Consider the following 17,865-nt stretch of genomic DNA (forward strand, 5'->3'; position numbering starts at 1 on the left):
AGATTAGTTTGTCTTGTTCAAACAGAAATACTTTACTACAAAGTATCATTAAAATGAAATTTGGTTAGTACGACCATGTAAAACTTTGACATTATTTAGGCATTATTTTGTTGATTTATTTCTTGCTGCTTGTTCTGCTGTACAGATGTCCTTCACTATGGCCCCATTACGGCAAAATGGACTCTTTTTCCAGGTTCCCAAATAGTTCTGGTCATCCTGCCCTATGTTTCCATGGCTCTAACTTCACTGCTTTGGCCCATAAAACAGGTCTTATAAGCCGAGTGATCCAATATCACTCTATGTGTAGCCCCAAAATGAGAGCAATTCACGATAATAATCTGATAGGATTATTATCAAGAAAATTTGTAAATCCAGTCAAAAGATGTTCTCCTTTGGCCCGTGTGTGGAGTTATCTCTCAGCTGTATTAATAGACCATGCGGTCAATAAAGAATCCAGCTGCTCGGCCCGGGCGCCGAACTCCCAGATCCCGTCCAATTTGCCAACCACATAAGTGGCCAAATTGTAAAGTGATCTGGGATACTGTGGAGCGTGGGTCAAGCAGCAGGAATGTGTGTGTGCAGTACTTCAGGACATGACTGACAGACCACACGTAAATGGATAACGATAAAAGGGACAGACACCACTCACTAACTAGTGTTGTAAATACACACATGAACTAAACATGCTGCAATATGTAATACCTATGCAGGCCTGTAAAGCTGCAATGAAGCCATGCGGCCACGTATGTGTGTGACTAAACTGACATGGCAGATTCCATTCTACAGTAGATGAGGTGGAAAATACGTGGCCTATACTTCACGATAATATGGTTCTTGTAGCATGCTATTCTTAATAAATAAATCAGGTGCTCTATTATGAAATAAATTCCTGGAAAATAGTTTATTTATTGTAATGAACGAGAGAAGAAGGGAAATTAAATAAAATAATTTACCTTTAAAGATATTTTTTAGAGCTTGTTCCACAAATAAATCATTTTAGCAGGTCCTAAAAACTCTCTAATATATGCAGTCTGAGAAGCGACTGGTAATTGCACACACAGACTGTCACAGATATGGCTGAGTGTAATGAGCAACATCTGAATAATTACTTAAACCAAGGGGTATCCAGTCATTTACAGAAAGGCAACGTAGAACAAATGTCCTTCCTTCCATTTGACTTAAGGAGCCTGTGGCTCTACAATATAAGTTCCAACAGTTGGGACTTGAAGTGTCAGAACAGCTGGCTAGCTTGACTGTCAGCGAAACATTACTTTTCGGGGGTACTTAGGAAATATTTGCTGAAACATCAACCATGGAAACACTTCAAATTAAAGTCTGAAACACCTTTTTATGATTAGTCTGTATTCTGATTATCCACTGTTTTCCTTTGACCTTAAGTTATGGAAAATAACTATGAAGGTCGTGTGAGATCATTTATTATAAAATAAAAAAAAGAACACAGACCGTGAAGAAGTTTTTGAGATGACAACATTTTTACATAAGTAGGACATGTCCTCATTTCTGTGCTTCCTGTTTTTGCTATTAGCTTGCAAAACAAAAAAACAAAAACATATATTCAAGTGTGACATTGTGAACAAAGTTGCTTTGCTTCTATAAATTTGTTGCCTATGTCTTTTACAACTACTATCCAAAAGGTACATTTTTCATTCATAAGTATCTGTCACGTAATGTATGGCATTTTTGCCATACTGACACTTTCCAAAGGCACCGCTTGTTACAAACAATTCTCATTATGTGCAGACACTTGAGTAATAAAATAAAACAAAAAAATCAAGTACACCTCCAGCTAGCCACCCAAGACCACACAGGAGTTACACTGGAAAATCCCTTTATTTCTGCCTACAGTTTAGTTAACACTAAACCACAGTCTTCTGAATGCTGTCCTTCCAGGTGAGGATACAGCGGACACCTAACCTGAGATAGAGAACTTGTACTCACTCAGCTGTGGAGAATGCTTGTTCAAAGTTCTGTTTGTGATCTGAAGGCACCAGAGCATCATAGTCAAAAGCTTCAGGGAAGAAGGAGTGGACGAGAGCACAGAAAGCCATCCCATCACTCCAGCTGGATGAAAAGTTCTGGAGATCAATGTTCTAAAATTACCAAAAAACAAAGAAAAGATTAACTTTCAGACCTAAAATAAATTCATGCTCTAAACAGTTTCAGGGACTATCTGTTTCCATCCTGTTTTATTTTGTACATATTAAAATGCTGGTACAATACATGGCAAATGTGTCTACTAGTAAAAACCCCATTTCACAAATTAAGCATGGCCACTAACCATCAGTAAAATCTAGGAGTCCTAACTTGCATTAGTGAACATACCACCATGTTCCTTTAAAAGGACATCAAATCTCTATCACAATTGCAGGATAAGCTGTGCAGGGTGGCATAAAGCCATGCTTGTTTTACCTGTATACATTGGGACAGTGAGAACACTTCTGGACAGCTCTACATATAATATAACTTATTCCCAGACACAGCCTAAAATAGCCTCAGTCCCTCTGCATTTTAGAGATGTCGCTGTCCCTTACCCCTTCTGCAAGTATAAACACTTATGTGTACTTATACTAGTTAGCTACAGATTTTAATTACAAGTACTCCTGCATATCCTACAGCCCTGCAGTTGTGGTCTCTACATTCCTGTTGTAGAGTTATTAATAGCACTGTGTTTGCTCTCAAATTCTACAAACAAACCTGATATGTAAACAACTATTATAAATTTTATAAACTACAAAATTACCTAGGATAAAATAAATATACCAGGTCTGCTCACATTCAGCAAAATTATTATAGTTGTGATATGGAAATTCAAACATGCAACTACACACTACACCTGCTGCTGTTCCCTACAATCAGACCTAATATTTCTGAGCACCAGAATATACATACAACATGTAAATATACACACAAATTATATAATATATATATATATATATATATATATATATATATATATATATATATATATATATATATATATATATATATATATATATATACACACACATATACACACACACACACAGTGGTTAAAGTGAAGGTGTTAAGGGTGATATGCATAACACCACTTTGTCTATATATACACACACCGATGAGCCACAACATTAATACTATCTGCCTAATATTTTGTAGTTTCCCTCGTGCCGCCAAAACAGCTCTCATCCATCGAGGCATGGACTCCACAAGACCTCTGGAGGTGTCCTCTGGTATTTGGCACAAGACGTTAGCAGCAGATCCTTTATGTTGCCTCCATGGCTTCCACTTGTTTTTCCTTCACATCCCACAGATGCTCAGTTGGATTGCGATCTGGGGATTCTGGAGGCCAAGTCAACACCTTCAACTCTTTGTCATGTTCCTCAAACCATTCCTGAACAATTTTTGCAGTGTGGCAGAGCGCATTATCCTGCTGAAAGAGGCCACTGCCATCACGGAATACCGTTGCCACGAAGGTGTGTACTTAGTCTGCAACAATGTTTTGGTAGGTGGTACGTGTCAAAGTAACATCCACATGAATACCAGGACCCAGTGTACAGAGCATCACACTGCCTTCTCCCCATAGTGCATTCTGGTGCCATCTCTTCCCCAGGTAAACGACGCACACGCATCTGGCAGTCCACATGATGTAAAAGAAAAACTTAATTCATCAGATCAGGCCACCTTCTTCTATTGCCCCATGGTCCAGTTCTGGTGCTCACATGGCCATTGTAGGCTCATCCGGCAATGGACAAGGGTTACTATGGGCTCGCTTTCTGCGCACATCCATAAGCCTTGAGCGCTCATGACCCCGTCGCCTGTTCACCGGGTGTCCTTCCTTGAACCACTTTTGGTAGGTACTAACCACTGCACAATGGGAACACCCCACAAGACCTGCCATTTTGGAGATGCTCTGACCCAGTGGTTTAGCCATCGCAATTTGGCCCTTGGCAAACTCACTCAGACACTTACCCATTTTTCCTGCTTCCAACACATCAACTTCAAACACTGACTGTTCATTGGCTGCCTAATATATCCCACCCCTTGATAAGTGCCATTGTAACAAGACAATCAATGTTATTCACTTCACGGTGGTTTTAATGTTGTGGCTGATCGATAGATATGTGTATGTATGTATGTATGTATGTATGTATGTATGTATGTATGTATGTATGTATGTATATATATATATATATATATATATATATATATATATATCAGTAGATTTCTACTACACTAACATTACAATAAGTGAAAATATACTATTTACTCTTCACAACTTATAACAGCTTAAACATGAGAGTTTTTCTAGTATTTAATACCTATTACATCAGTTTCACTGAATTTTTATTATTGTTCACTGTGATACTTTATGTGTGTTTATATCTATATATTACACGCAATATACGTCACCAGTACATTTTTTATGAGACTTATTCATTTTGACCTTTTAGATACAAACAGAATATGACGTAAAATGCGGTAGTAATATAAATAAAGTCCACTATGTAAAACCACAGAAGTAAGAAACAAATATTTAGGTCTGGTTTCCTTCTGAACAATTTGCAAAGGAGAATAAGTCTTACCTTATAGCCAATGGTTTTGGACCGGCACCATTCCAGAAGGATCTGCTTAATGCTGCTGGCGCTGGAAACGCCAAAACTCTGAGACCTTTTCAGCTTCACCTTGGATTCCCCTTTGCCTCTGTAAATAACATGACAAAAGAAATGTAATAATCAGAGAACTTGCTTACAAAGCACAGGAGGGCTTGGATGTTCCTCCTCTATACAAAAGGATATTGAAAAGGATAAGAGAAAGCAATTAAGCAGAGAAATAAATACAATGCGCCCGATTCATTAAGGAAAGTAAAGCAAAGGAATGGAGTAAGTTTGCTCCTGGACAAACCATGTTACAATGCAATGGGTGCACATTAGTTTATTATTATGCAATTAAGGAAAATACTGGCTGCTTTTCATGTAGCACACAAATACTTCATAGCTAAATTTAAAGTTGATCTAGAACATGCCCTTCCCCAACTATAAACCTGTCCCACAATTTAAATTTACCTACCCCTCTAATGCAACATTGTTTTCCCAAGGTGCAAACTTACTCCTTTTTTTGCTTTGATTTTCTTAATTAATCAGGCTCACAAACTTCAATTATATGACTAAGCACATCATGAAATGCAGTACAACTGAAAAGAACAATAAATTCTGTAACAAAAGATTCACCTTTCCAGAGAAAGATATGAAGTCTGACAACATAAATTATTTAATGAAATGGACTACCAAGAACAGTATGTAATATAATAAAACAGTTTATAGGCAATTTAATAACATTGTAGAAGTAGTACAAATTATCTATAATCCACAGCTTTGATCAGTCTAGGGATGTAGGCCATTGGGTTTTGCACCATGTTAAACCTTCCACCTTCCATTGTGAAAGATATCCCTTTGACAGGCCATGAAATTCACATCATACATCTTGCTGGAAGAAATATGCAATTACATGCTGACCGCACACTCAACAATATTGCCTGCTCTAAAGAAAAGTGGGCTGAAATTATCCTATCAAAATTGACCCGATTATTTTTGAACGTACTTTTCCGTCTTATGGGCAGACATCCGCTGTTAGTATGTGTGCACTGACTGTACTAAGAAGCCCCAAAGTGATCTGGCTATTCAGTGCTCTGGTGAGCCAAGGGACCTGTCCAATTTGGCACCTATAGGTGTGACCAAGCTGGAAATGGATCCTGTGATTAAGCACTCTGTCCAAGTGACATGATAAGCCTGCGTATAGACAGCTAAAATTATATATTAACCTATATATATATATATATATATATATATATATATATATATATATATATATTAACATATATATATATATATATTAACATATATATATATATATTAACATATATATATATATATATATATATTCAATTTGTAGCCCATAGAATCCAATCAGTGAATTTCTTTGGTAGGTAAGAAATATTAGAGCTAGCATCTGCTTATTAGCTACAGGTAACAGTATGGTTTGTTTTTGTTTACTTGCAATTAAACAAGAAATTCAGTTAAAAATATTGTATATTTGAATCCCCTTCTCCTAAGCAAAAAAAGCAGTGGGGTCCCATGTTTGTACCTCCGTAGTTGCAGTATAACTCATACTTACCAGTTGTGATCTATCCATTCTCCAAAGTCTGACACCTCAGAGGGGATTTAATGAATTAAGCGCATAGTCAGTGCATTGATTTCATAATACGGAGTGGATGACTCAGAGATATCAACACACTGCACTAAGCTCGGTATTCATTTAAACATCTCCAGGGTGTAGTGACCTGGGGAATGGAGTGTTATCGGTACCAGCAGGGTTGAGGTACCTTAGAACATAGAACTCCCAAGTTCTGTCACTTGGGGGAAGGAGTTCTTCTTTGTATGTGTTACATTAAGCCCTAAAATTTGAACAGAACTGAATGTTTATACCTATATATGTTGTTTATACCTATATATGTATACACACTTTGCCAATTCTCTAAACCAAACAGGACTATCTGGTCTATCTTTCAGAGTATAGTGTAGTTGAACACAAACTGCACTTATCTAGGTTTGTAAAGTCTGCCAAATAAGTAAATGAATAGGGATCAATGCTAACTGGGGGGCAGGCTTAATAACTATGTGTACATTCACATGACTGGACTAAGACTAATGCCCTATTACAGAAATCAAGAACCGAATGTTCTCTTAGAAAAAAAAAAAAATGAACAGGGTCAACAAGCTGCTGTCCTAAAAATAGTTTCACGTTGCACTGCTGATAAACTTCTTCATAGTCAAGAAAAATTAAATTGACAGGTTGAGCAGGATTAGTAGAGATTACAATAATTGTGTATGTAAGTGAACCAGAAGAGATACACTGCACAATAGCAGCAACACACACAATGTGAATGGTGCATGACTCTACTAGTCTGGGAGCTATGAATGAACATGTCACTAAATGTGCTGTCATCACTCAGTAATTAATCAAACTAAAGGTTAATGAGGCCATACCAAAACCATACCCTATTCAATTAAATTTTTTTTTTATTACAATTCATTTTAAATACTTATGGTAATCACGTACAAATGAATGTGCCAGCTTTAAATGCACTAGTACACAACTACCAGCAATGCATAACTCGCTCTACTGTCTTCATTGCACTATAACACATTGCATTCCATAATAAAGAGCAAATTTTAGTGAGCCCTTTCTAGTTTACATTTAACTTACTTTCTACATTTCTAAACACAATATAGCTGCTTAAATGTAATACAAACATATGTGAGAATTTATAGAATTTATAATCCTCATGAAAGAAAGGAAGGAAAAAAAATAGGCCACCCACGGGCCTGAAACTACAGATGGTTCACATACATTTATAATATCTGTAGTTGTATAAGACAAAAAACAAACACAGCAGAAGGAGCACGGGCAATACCCAAAGGTGAGGGGCAGATATGCATTATATATGTGTTTGACACTACCCTGTATGCAGGCAGCAATGTACAAGGGAACACACCTGTAGAATTTTTCCTGCAAGGTAGCTGCACAACCTGTAATTAAATAGACTAAATCTTGCATAAATAAAGTCTTTAAAAAGACCCCTAGGAAATAAACTGTTTGCTTTCTTGACAATGCCCCCAAGGTGTAGCATTGTTCACTTCAATAATACAGATGGAATTCAGGGGACGTGGCTGTACATAGATGGGGTTGCTTGACAATGGATGTACAATTGGCGGAGTGAGGGTCTTCAGTGGGTGTTAGTAACCTTATGCCTGATTCTCAGCTGGGACAGTAAACATCTGCTAGACTAATACACTGAATTTGTAAGGCCAATATGTAATAAAAATATGAGGGGAAATTACTATACCAAACTGGCGTCTTCATTTTTAAGCCTGGTCTGGTATAGAGGTGTAGACAAGCAGAGATCCCTCTAAGTAAATGGTGATTGCGATGAGCCATAGGAATAATACAGGTAGCCAACAGTCAGGCTTGGCTTTGCAATAGCAGTATAGCTCATGTCAAGTTACAAAGCTGTATATGCCCCTGCAGCTCATAACCTTCCCCTGGAATCAGATGTATTCACACTGCAGGTGTCTACATAACAGTGCAAGCTTATTATATTTCAAGAGATCAGAGTATGCCACCATGAATGACTGTCATTTTTAGAAAAACACAAATGACAGCTGTTAAAAAAATAAATAAATCAAATGCAAGTAGCTGAAATATTCTAAGCATGCAGACACAAGAATAATACTCTCTACATATGTAAAGAGATAATCATAATTGACTACTCCTGTACCTATGTCTGAATATACAGACATCTCATGCTTTGCACTTTTAAGTTATCGGTGTGTATATACTAGTTAAAAGCAAGCCTACCTCCCTTTATCACTTTGACTTTTTCAGTCAATTTGCATGTTAGCTGTGTGTAGCTATAAATGCAAGTATAGAAGAAACAGCACACAGTAACAAATACCTAGCTGCATAGAAAACAAATGTAATTTTTTTTATACTTTACTGGTCTATTTTATTGATACTTTTATGTGAATAGTCACATGATTACAGTTTAGGGATAACATATTCGGCCTCCAATACCACCTCTACGCTTATGACACTCAAATCTATATCTCTTCTCCTGACCTGTCCCCTTCTGTACTATCTCGTGTAACCAACTGTCTTTTTGCTATCTCCATATGGATGTCCCAATGCTATCTTAAGCTCAACACGTCCAAAACAGAGCTTATTATCTTCCCTCCTGCCAGAATCGCCACCACCCCTCAAATCTGCCTCACTGTCAATAACACCACAATTTCCTCAGGCTCTGAAGCCTGCTGAATTGGTGTCACACTTGACTCCACCCTCTGCTTTATTACTCACATCCAGACTCCCTCCCAGTCCTGTCGACTCCACCTTAAAAACATTGCCAGAATACGCCCTTGTCTTACTCAACCTGCTACCAAAACTCTTATCCATTCTCTCATCATCTCCCGTCACGACTAATGCAACATCCTGCTATTCCTGACACCTATACATCCAAACTTCAATCCATCCAAAATGTTGCAGCAAGACTGATCCTACTCTCTCACCTCTCCACATCTGCTGCATTACTTTGCAAATCTCTACACTGGCTCCCTGTTTCCTCCAGAATCCAATTCAAATTACTCACCCTTACCTACAAAGCCCTCAACACCACCACCCCTTCATTAATCTAAAATCATAATACCCTCCCTCCCACCCTCTTAGATCTACACCTTTTTTAATCTTTGGTAACCACTTCTCACTCCCGCCTACAAGACATCTCCCGTGCTGCTCCCCACTTATGAAATTTCCTACCACGCTCAATCGAACTTTCTCACAACCTTCAAATCTTTAGATGCTCTTTGAAAACCCATCTCTTTTTTATAGGTGACCTTATAACACTATTCACACTAATTCACCCTCACAACTGTCCCAATCTCCACTCTAAGCCACACTCGCTCCTCTTGCTTCAGCTGTGCCCTCTTCCCTTTAGAATGTAAGCTCTCTAATGAGCAGGGTCTTCCATACCCTTTGTTTTCATGTCTGTGTTTTATGTATGTCCTGTTTTCCCTACTGTACAGCGCTGCAGAGCACTGTGGTGCCTTACAAACCTATGATAATAATATCTCTATGCTTATATTAACAAGTTTGTCAGGTGGCTTTGACATGATAATCTTCCTGCATCAGTTTTACAGGACCCTCACATTACTATTGAGCGCTGAAATTGGCTAAATGCATGGACACACAAGCAAAACTGAAATACTTTGTGCTGCTGTAAACATTTTACAGTATAATCTAGCCCTGCTCACCTCAAAATGTGTTACACATAGATGTGCAGGAGATGAAGAATGAACGATACGTGTGTGTACTGAGTAGGGCATATTAGCCACACTTGTGAACAAGACCTAAATGATCTTTCTTCTTGCTATATGATAAAAGATTAGTTGACACTCATCTCAAGCTATTTAGGACATTTACAGTGATATGGGGCTCTTACTTGCCACTGTCCTGTTCAAATTTCTCAAAGAAAGCTTTCCGAACTTGGGTGCCAGAAGATCTCGGAAGAGTCTGAGATCTTACTAACTCGCGTTTCTTCTCAGCTTGGCGACTCAGAGCAGGTGGCGGGGACTGGGATTTGGGAGTAACGTCAAAATATCTGTCCGTGCTGAAAAACACAAAAAACAATACTGCTTACGCACTGTACTTGGAATTACAACATAAAAGATAATATAGAAGGAATATTTAAAAGATGTACATGTCCCCTATACACAGTGGAGGGAGCATTGTTGCTAGGCTAATAATGAGAATGCATTCCATGAATTTGCTAGGAACTAGTAACATGTCATAGTTCCACGAAAGGATATGCTGATTATTAGGTGGGCCCACAAATTGTCTACCTCCACTTTAATCACACTTACAAGGTAACATTTTTTCAAATGGTTTTACCAAATGCCTATCTAAACTGTGAAAATACTTCCAATAGACATCTATAATTAAGCCCATATTGTGCAATTTACACCATGCAGGAACAAAACCACCCCAAATTAAGTTGTTCATAAAGGAAAACTATAGAACTTTGCTTCTGATCACTCGTCACATTTGTTTCTTTACATGTATAAAATTCAATAGCAAAAATCTTGAGAGCTACAGATCACTAACATCTGTAACACTACACGATGATTAAGCCCGACATTATAATTTTTAATTAAAATAGTTTCTTCTCAGAGCGCTTTCTTTTGGTTACAGTGGAATTTACACTGTTCATTTTCAATGAGTGTTTTGATCCCATTTCACAGTGTGTTTAGTTTAGGAAATAGCAGTGTGATAATTACAATGGTGAGCAGGTAAAAGTGACAGACTAAGAGCTTTTCTTTCCTATTTGAAATAACAGAGAGAGGAAAATTAAACACACAGAGTAAACCAAATAATGGAAAAAGAGACCTCAGCCCTTAGAAGTAGCTGCTTCACTCAAGGGTCTTGAAACAATGTCACTCAAAAACTTTCCACATGATTAATTGCATACATTGCAGTGGGGCAGGAGATGTAGACACATGTATCACAGACCTCACTGTAATTATAAGATGTATTATACTTAGGCCTTACAAGGAAAGATGGGATTAAGTGGGCAGTCCAGCATTCAACCACATGAGCTAATCAACGTAGTCTACCTGTCAGTAACACTTTAATACAACTTCCATGGCTAAATTACCACTCGCCCAGTGTAGGCACATTACACGCAAGGCTGAACTAGTCAAACATGGTATCACCAATAAACATGGTCATAATTATATATAATATAAATTATAATATATTGTGAATACTCATCTTCTATAAATGTTAACAAAATAAGAAAAGATACTGAGATTGGCATCCAGTACATAGGAGAAGGGAAGTGATTATTGTTCACTCGGGGCCTGATTCATTAAGGATCTTAACTTGAGAAACTTATTATTTCAGTCTCCTGGACAAAACCATGTTACAATGCAAGGGGTGCAAATTAGTATTCTGTTTTGCACATAGGTTAAATACTGACTGTTTTTTCATGTAGCACACAAATATCAACTTTAAATTTCAGTGTTCAAATAAGCTATCAAGTATTTGTGTGCTACATGAAAAAACAATCAGTATTTAACTTATGTGCAAAACAGAATACTAATTTGCACCCCTTGCATTGTAACATTGTTTTGTCCAGGAGACTGAAATAATAAGTTTCTCAAGTTAAGATCCTTAATGAACCAGGCCCTTGGTCAATATTAGTTAGTGGTAAACACTTCCAGGACCAAAGAAATTTTTTCCTGCAACTTATGGACTGCTGGTTTCTACATATAGAGAAATATTTACAAAGTGTCTCAATCCCAATCATTATGGAGATCATATGATCCAATGAGCAGCTACTATGTGTTCGCTAATTTTTTTATTTTACATTCTTTATAGATCTCAAAACTATTTTTATGTACAGTATCTTCAAAATGAAGATGTGCATATTTCAATGTGACTTGTACGCACGCCTTGTCCTGGGCTCTAATTACTGTCACAGTGATGTAAGATTTATTGCATGTGCAAACATTTCCACCAAGCCATTGTAAAGACATTCATTTCTTTTGAGCGCCACGATGTGTCCTTATCTCCAGGCCAAGCCATTAATCAGTCCTTGTTGTCATTTTCTGCACTGCGTATGAGTGGCAGGCTGGGGCTTGGAGCCATATTGATACCTGGAATATCCAGAAGAGCTGGTTTGAGGGTGGGTACCGTCTTTTATTTTTATGTTTTTGTTTAAAGTTTAATGAAAGTTATTCATTAGGATTTGTTTGTGATTGCTATCTTCACAGTCGAAGAGAGATGGAAGAAGCACTTCCTTTGTGACAGGAATCTAGACCGGCGGGGTGCGGAGAATTTGTCACACACTTGTGGTAACAGGTCAGGGGATTACAGATGTTATTTTTTCTTCTCACAGTTTTTATTGCTTTTAGTTTATAGGGTGGGATCATTCAAGAACAAATTTACAGCTTAGAAAGGAGAAATGATCATCTCCAACCTCTCAATGACCAATTTTCCTATAGAATGGTACACAAAGGCATACTTAAAAGCACAGTGTTACAAATATAAATGTGCTGTAACCCAAAGCGATTAACTGATTATTTACTCTAAAGCCAACCACACACACACACACACACACACACACACACACACACACACACACACACACACAGATCTGTCAATTTAACCAGTTCTCCAGACACGTACTGGGGCATAAGTAAAAAATAAATTGTGCTATTTGCATAAATTAGCTGTAACCAATAGCAACCAATCATAACATAGCTGTTATTTGTCCAGTGCAGTTTAGTAAATAAAAGAAGAATTCTGATTGGTTGCTGTGGGTTACAATCCTGATTGGATAATTGTGGTGCCACACACAGTGCAGTGGATGGAAAATATGGTGGAAAAATGTAGCCTCATTTGTGTGGCCACCGTTTCTATTGAAAGCGAATATGTGATTTCCATCAGTTGCAGCATATTTGTGTTATTGCCACCATATTCCTAGTCATTAAAATTTTAGAAACTCACAAAGCAAAGAAAAAATATAAATTGCATAAAATAAAAGGCTTCATTACATATTTTTTCCTTTCTTTTCAAAACACATTAACATTTGTGTTATTTGTCATATAGTTTTAATTTAATAATGCTGTTGGGTGTAATAATGAAGCTGCCAGGTGTATATAAATGTAGTCTTCTTGGGAAATATAGATCTTTCAGAGACGACAGTTACAGTATAGAAGGTTTAGTAGTCTGGCATATAAAAAGGAAAATGGGATTTTTGGTGACCTGACATAAAACCCATGAAAATTAGCCTTGGCAAGTTTAACTATATTATGAAGTGCCTGTAAGATATGCAAGTGAAATGGAATACATTTCTGAAAATTACTTCACAGATAACTGTGTAGAAAAGTAGCATCTATAGCAACCAGGTGCTGTCATTTCTCTAGTAGTTTAAAAAAATTAGGCAAACATCTGATTGGTTGCTATGGGCAATACCACCTTTTCTACAGTTACATAGTTTTCAGAACGGTCCCCCCTCTGTGATTTGGGCCAGAGTTGCGCATTAAAGCAGGATGCTGCATAAAGTTCCACGAATGCCTTAGCAACAGAGGTATCAGCAGAGCTGAAGGGTAGGTGGGGTCCCCCACTTCTGGCACCCCCAAGTCACCAACCTGGGGGCAAATAATACCATGGGCACCACGGCAGACTGTCCATGATCAGAGGTCGTTGCTGATCCTTCCAAGGGCAGTAGTACTTTTCAGTAAGTCTTTCCAGATCTCTGCTACAAAATAACATTACTTTAGTGCAAAATGTGGAACAATGGCCTCTAAGGTGAAAGACTTGTTTTAGGATGAGGTGGGTTAAAAGGAACTGAAAACCCTCCACTGTAAGTAAAGTAGAGTATTAACCTTCTTAAAAGCGAAGATATATAACATAACATAATTTGGCACTCCAAACTGAAATGAATTGTGGACAGGAAAATGAAAATCATTCCTTGTATGTTACAGTAGGCCAACTATGCATCCAGAACCACCTGTTTATAGGACAGATATAGCCAAATATAGAGTGTCATATATTCAAATTGCATCAGGTATTTCAAGCTTATTAGCCCTCATTAGCGCAAGACATGGAACAATGGCTTCTATTGTGTAAATCCCTTCTGTTTTAAAATAGGCTACTGCTGTAATTTATAACCTTTGTGGTTATTTTACATAGTATGTCTTTCAAAACACCTTATTATGTTTCCTTTAAAACTCCCTGTAGACATTTAGTTAATATTTTATTTTTCTAGACTACGGCTGAGTAAGTCTTACTGGTCCATGAAACCATTTGCATTTATTAATTCAAGAGGTTTACAATAAAGGTTGGATGACACTAATGTTGGTTACAAACTACATACAAACTGCAATGACGATTTTTCACATCGCTACATTATTTTATGAATAAAACAATTTGATGTTTATCATTTTGCTCCTTGTTAATGTCCTCACAAATTCCTGCTAAGGGTTTATGTATCAAGGCAAATATGGAGGGAAAAGGCGCAGCCCGATTCTTTGCTCTATCTTTGCCTTTGCTGGCTGCTTCGCGTGGCCGTAAATTGGGGTGCGTGACCGGAGGAGGTAGAGGGAGGACATTGAGTGATGCAATGATAATGAAAGTAATCCTTACCATGCAGAATGCTGCCCTGCTCCCATCCATCCTCTCTGTGCTGAAATCATCCGTCACCTCTGAGATCGCGGAGGATACAGAGCGGAGTTCTTGAGCATAGCTGCATTATATGCAATACCTATATATTACATGTGGCACCACTCTGCATGAAAAACAGAGCACTGGTACTGTGTCAGTGGAGAAACTAACATGGGAGCAGGTGGTGCGGCCGATAAGGGGCCTGGAGGTAAGGGAAGAGGTTCCTAAACTTTATGATGTTGTGACACACCTGACATTTGGACATTTATTTATTTATTTTTTAACTCACCAATGTAAAATATTGTAATAAATATCACCTGATTGAGAGTATATCTCTTAGCTGCACTGTTTACCTATTATACCCTTCATCATCATCATCGGCTATTTATATAGCGCCATTAATTCCGCAGCGCTGTACAGAGAACTCACTCAAATCAGTCCCTGCCCCATTGGAGCTTACAGTCTAAATTCCCTAACACACACATACACACACTAAGGTCAATTTGAGAGCAGCCATTTAACCTACCAGTATGTTTTTGAAATGTGTGGGAGGAAACCAGAGTACTCAGAAGAAACCCACGCAAACACAGGGAGAACATACAAACTCCACACAGATAAGACCATGGTCAGGAATCAAACTCATGACTCCAGTGCTGTGAGGCAGAGGTGCTAATCACTAAGCCACCGTGCTGCCCATAGTTTATATTTAACCTCTCAATATTTTCCCTTTGTTGACTCTAAATGTACAATGACGCATTCAGCCCATTATTACGGCATTAATTTGTATCTTGGCACACTGGCTGAGAATGATTTCTGGAATTTAATCCTTTCATGCGCCATTGAAATATGTACCTTGAAAGTTCATTGCAGGTTGGAACTTCTGGTGTTTTGTTTTTTAAACCAATTGTGTAGGAATAAGATTATTTTAAGTCTTCAAAAGACAGCAGCAGATCTGCAGGACCCATATGGAGGTTCATCTATAGAGCATCATTTTCAGCCTCCGGGCACTTCTTTATTCACTCAACCACTATTTCCATGATTCAATTTGATCCAATTTCTATTCTCACTTTTATTTTCTCTTATTTCACAGTATGCCGCAATCTCTTCACAACACAATGCCTTACTGCTTCCAAACCATCTGTGCCCTGCAGTCTGTCATGTGTCCATTCCATTAGGTTGCAGAACATGGCACACTTCTTTTATGTTGGTGATATTGTCTGAATAGCAGCTTCTATTTAGATCATGGATTCTCAATAAAGGTCATCAAACAAATGTTAATATCACTACACTAAACTGGAAATGTCACACAAATTGTGGGAAGGTTTTGGAAGACGGTGTTAAGAGAATGTAAAACTAATAAGATTTAAGTAGAAAACAAAATATATTCTTCATAGACTTCTTTAGAAATCTGCTGTCATCATTTACATTTTACTTATGACTTTATTTCAGCTTTGGTGTGTTTCCTATAGTGCTATGGAAAACAATGGTATTTATTTATACACACATATAAGCATTTACACAAACTTTGCTCCTACAATGGAAAAACTGGACTTGCATCGTAAAGAATTACTATGGGGTTTATTGACTAGCAGTGGAAAGGTTTTACACCAATGGGCACCTGAATACTGGGACAGCTAGCACTTTAAATCCTTATATGATGGCAGCCACAGAACGTTTTCATACATGAGCCATATATGAATCTCTAGAGCCATGATGCTCTTGTTGTACGGTGATAGAGAGAACATGTACTTAAGCAGTTGAGTAATAAGATTTACCTTTCACTGATTACGGAGGAATTTGTAACACTGTAACTCTGAGCTGTTTTCGTAGCAGTGGTTTTCTCTGAAAAGAAATGTAAAAACAAATCATTAAATCTGCCCAACACCTAGAAATAATTCCTTGCATGATACAATCTATTGTTTATTATTAATTCCATAATAGACATTAAAATTATACATATTGTATACGTATGTAGAATGAATGAGAATAGTTTAATGTTTGTTGCCAAAACCTCTTTTTGCATTGCAAACACTCTTTGCGGAATGGTTATATAGAGATGCCATTTTTTTTTAATGGACATGACGCAAGTAAGTGTTTTATCACTGATTTGTATTACTTGCAGACTGATTTACTAGAAAGTGAAATCTTGGTTCTCAGTGAAAGATAAATATATAAGTATATTTTCTTAGCCTCATGGCTGTCAGTGATATTTTCTGGAATGTGTTATCAATAATACACTACGTTGCTATTACACATTGTTAGGGCAGAGGTTTACACTGAAAGAGAAGGTTACTGAATGACAAGTATATACAAATTTCACTTTCCTGGGATTATGTGTTGGAAATATCATTCCTGTAGTGCATTAAAGTCATAGGTATCAACTGTGATACCAATAGTTTACATTTAAATATATATTCACATGTCATCGGATAATCCTCTGCCTTATGGCGCTAAGTGGTATAAAGAGTTTGAGAAGAAACACGAGAGTATTCTCACCAGAGCTTGCTGTTACACCCATTGTCCTGACGACGCTAGCATTCCATGTCCTGACAGCACCTAGCAGTTATACAAAACAGAGAGATACAATAAAAGTGTTTAGATACGAACACTTCATCTATACATTAACCAGGTCATAAGCATGTATTCAGAATGATGTCATCCATACAACACCTGCTTCGACAGAACATTAAAACGTACAAGACTGTACCAGAGGAGAGCGGGGGCAGATCATGGAATTCTCAGGTCTGAACATTCTTTACTGAAAGCCGGATGAAACAACCACTATAACAAAACACTGCAGCTTTAACTAAAGCAGAAGGGTAAGTTTGATTGGATAAATGCTGTCTACGCCAGTAGATCATGGTGTAAATGAATAGATACACTTCCAAAATTGATCAAACAACTCACATACAATTGTATAAATAAATATACAAGAGAATATGAAATCTGCACTTTCCTTAAAATTTGTACAATGTAATGTTAATTAGGCCAACCAGAAACTTCTGGGTTTATTTCTTAACTCCAGTACTGTTTGTATTTAGCGATAATACATAAATAGTGCAGATGTTCAGTTATAAGAAGGGCATCATT

The 17,865-nt window shown here is 37.5% G+C and overlaps 1 protein-coding gene across 1 annotated transcript in view; it reads right to left on the bottom strand.

Moving 5' to 3' along the window:
- SMTNL2 (smoothelin like 2) overlaps positions 1-17,865 on the bottom strand; it is an 88,439-nt gene that overhangs the window by 21,584 nt on the left and 48,990 nt on the right. The window contains exons 4-8 of the mRNA XM_075196667.1: positions 17,272-17,331; positions 16,551-16,617; positions 10,049-10,216; positions 4,581-4,698; positions 1,960-2,111 (exon numbers count right to left, since the gene is read on the bottom strand). Of these exons, the coding sequence (XP_075052768.1) occupies positions 1,960-2,111; positions 4,581-4,698; positions 10,049-10,216; positions 16,551-16,617; positions 17,272-17,331 (565 nt within the window). The remainder of the gene's footprint in view (positions 1-1,959; positions 2,112-4,580; positions 4,699-10,048; positions 10,217-16,550; positions 16,618-17,271; positions 17,332-17,865) is intronic.

The sequence above is a fragment of the Mixophyes fleayi genome, chromosome 2 (genome assembly GCF_038048845.1).
Source record: "Mixophyes fleayi isolate aMixFle1 chromosome 2, aMixFle1.hap1, whole genome shotgun sequence".
NCBI classification, from domain to species: domain Eukaryota; kingdom Metazoa; phylum Chordata; class Amphibia; order Anura; family Limnodynastidae; genus Mixophyes; species Mixophyes fleayi.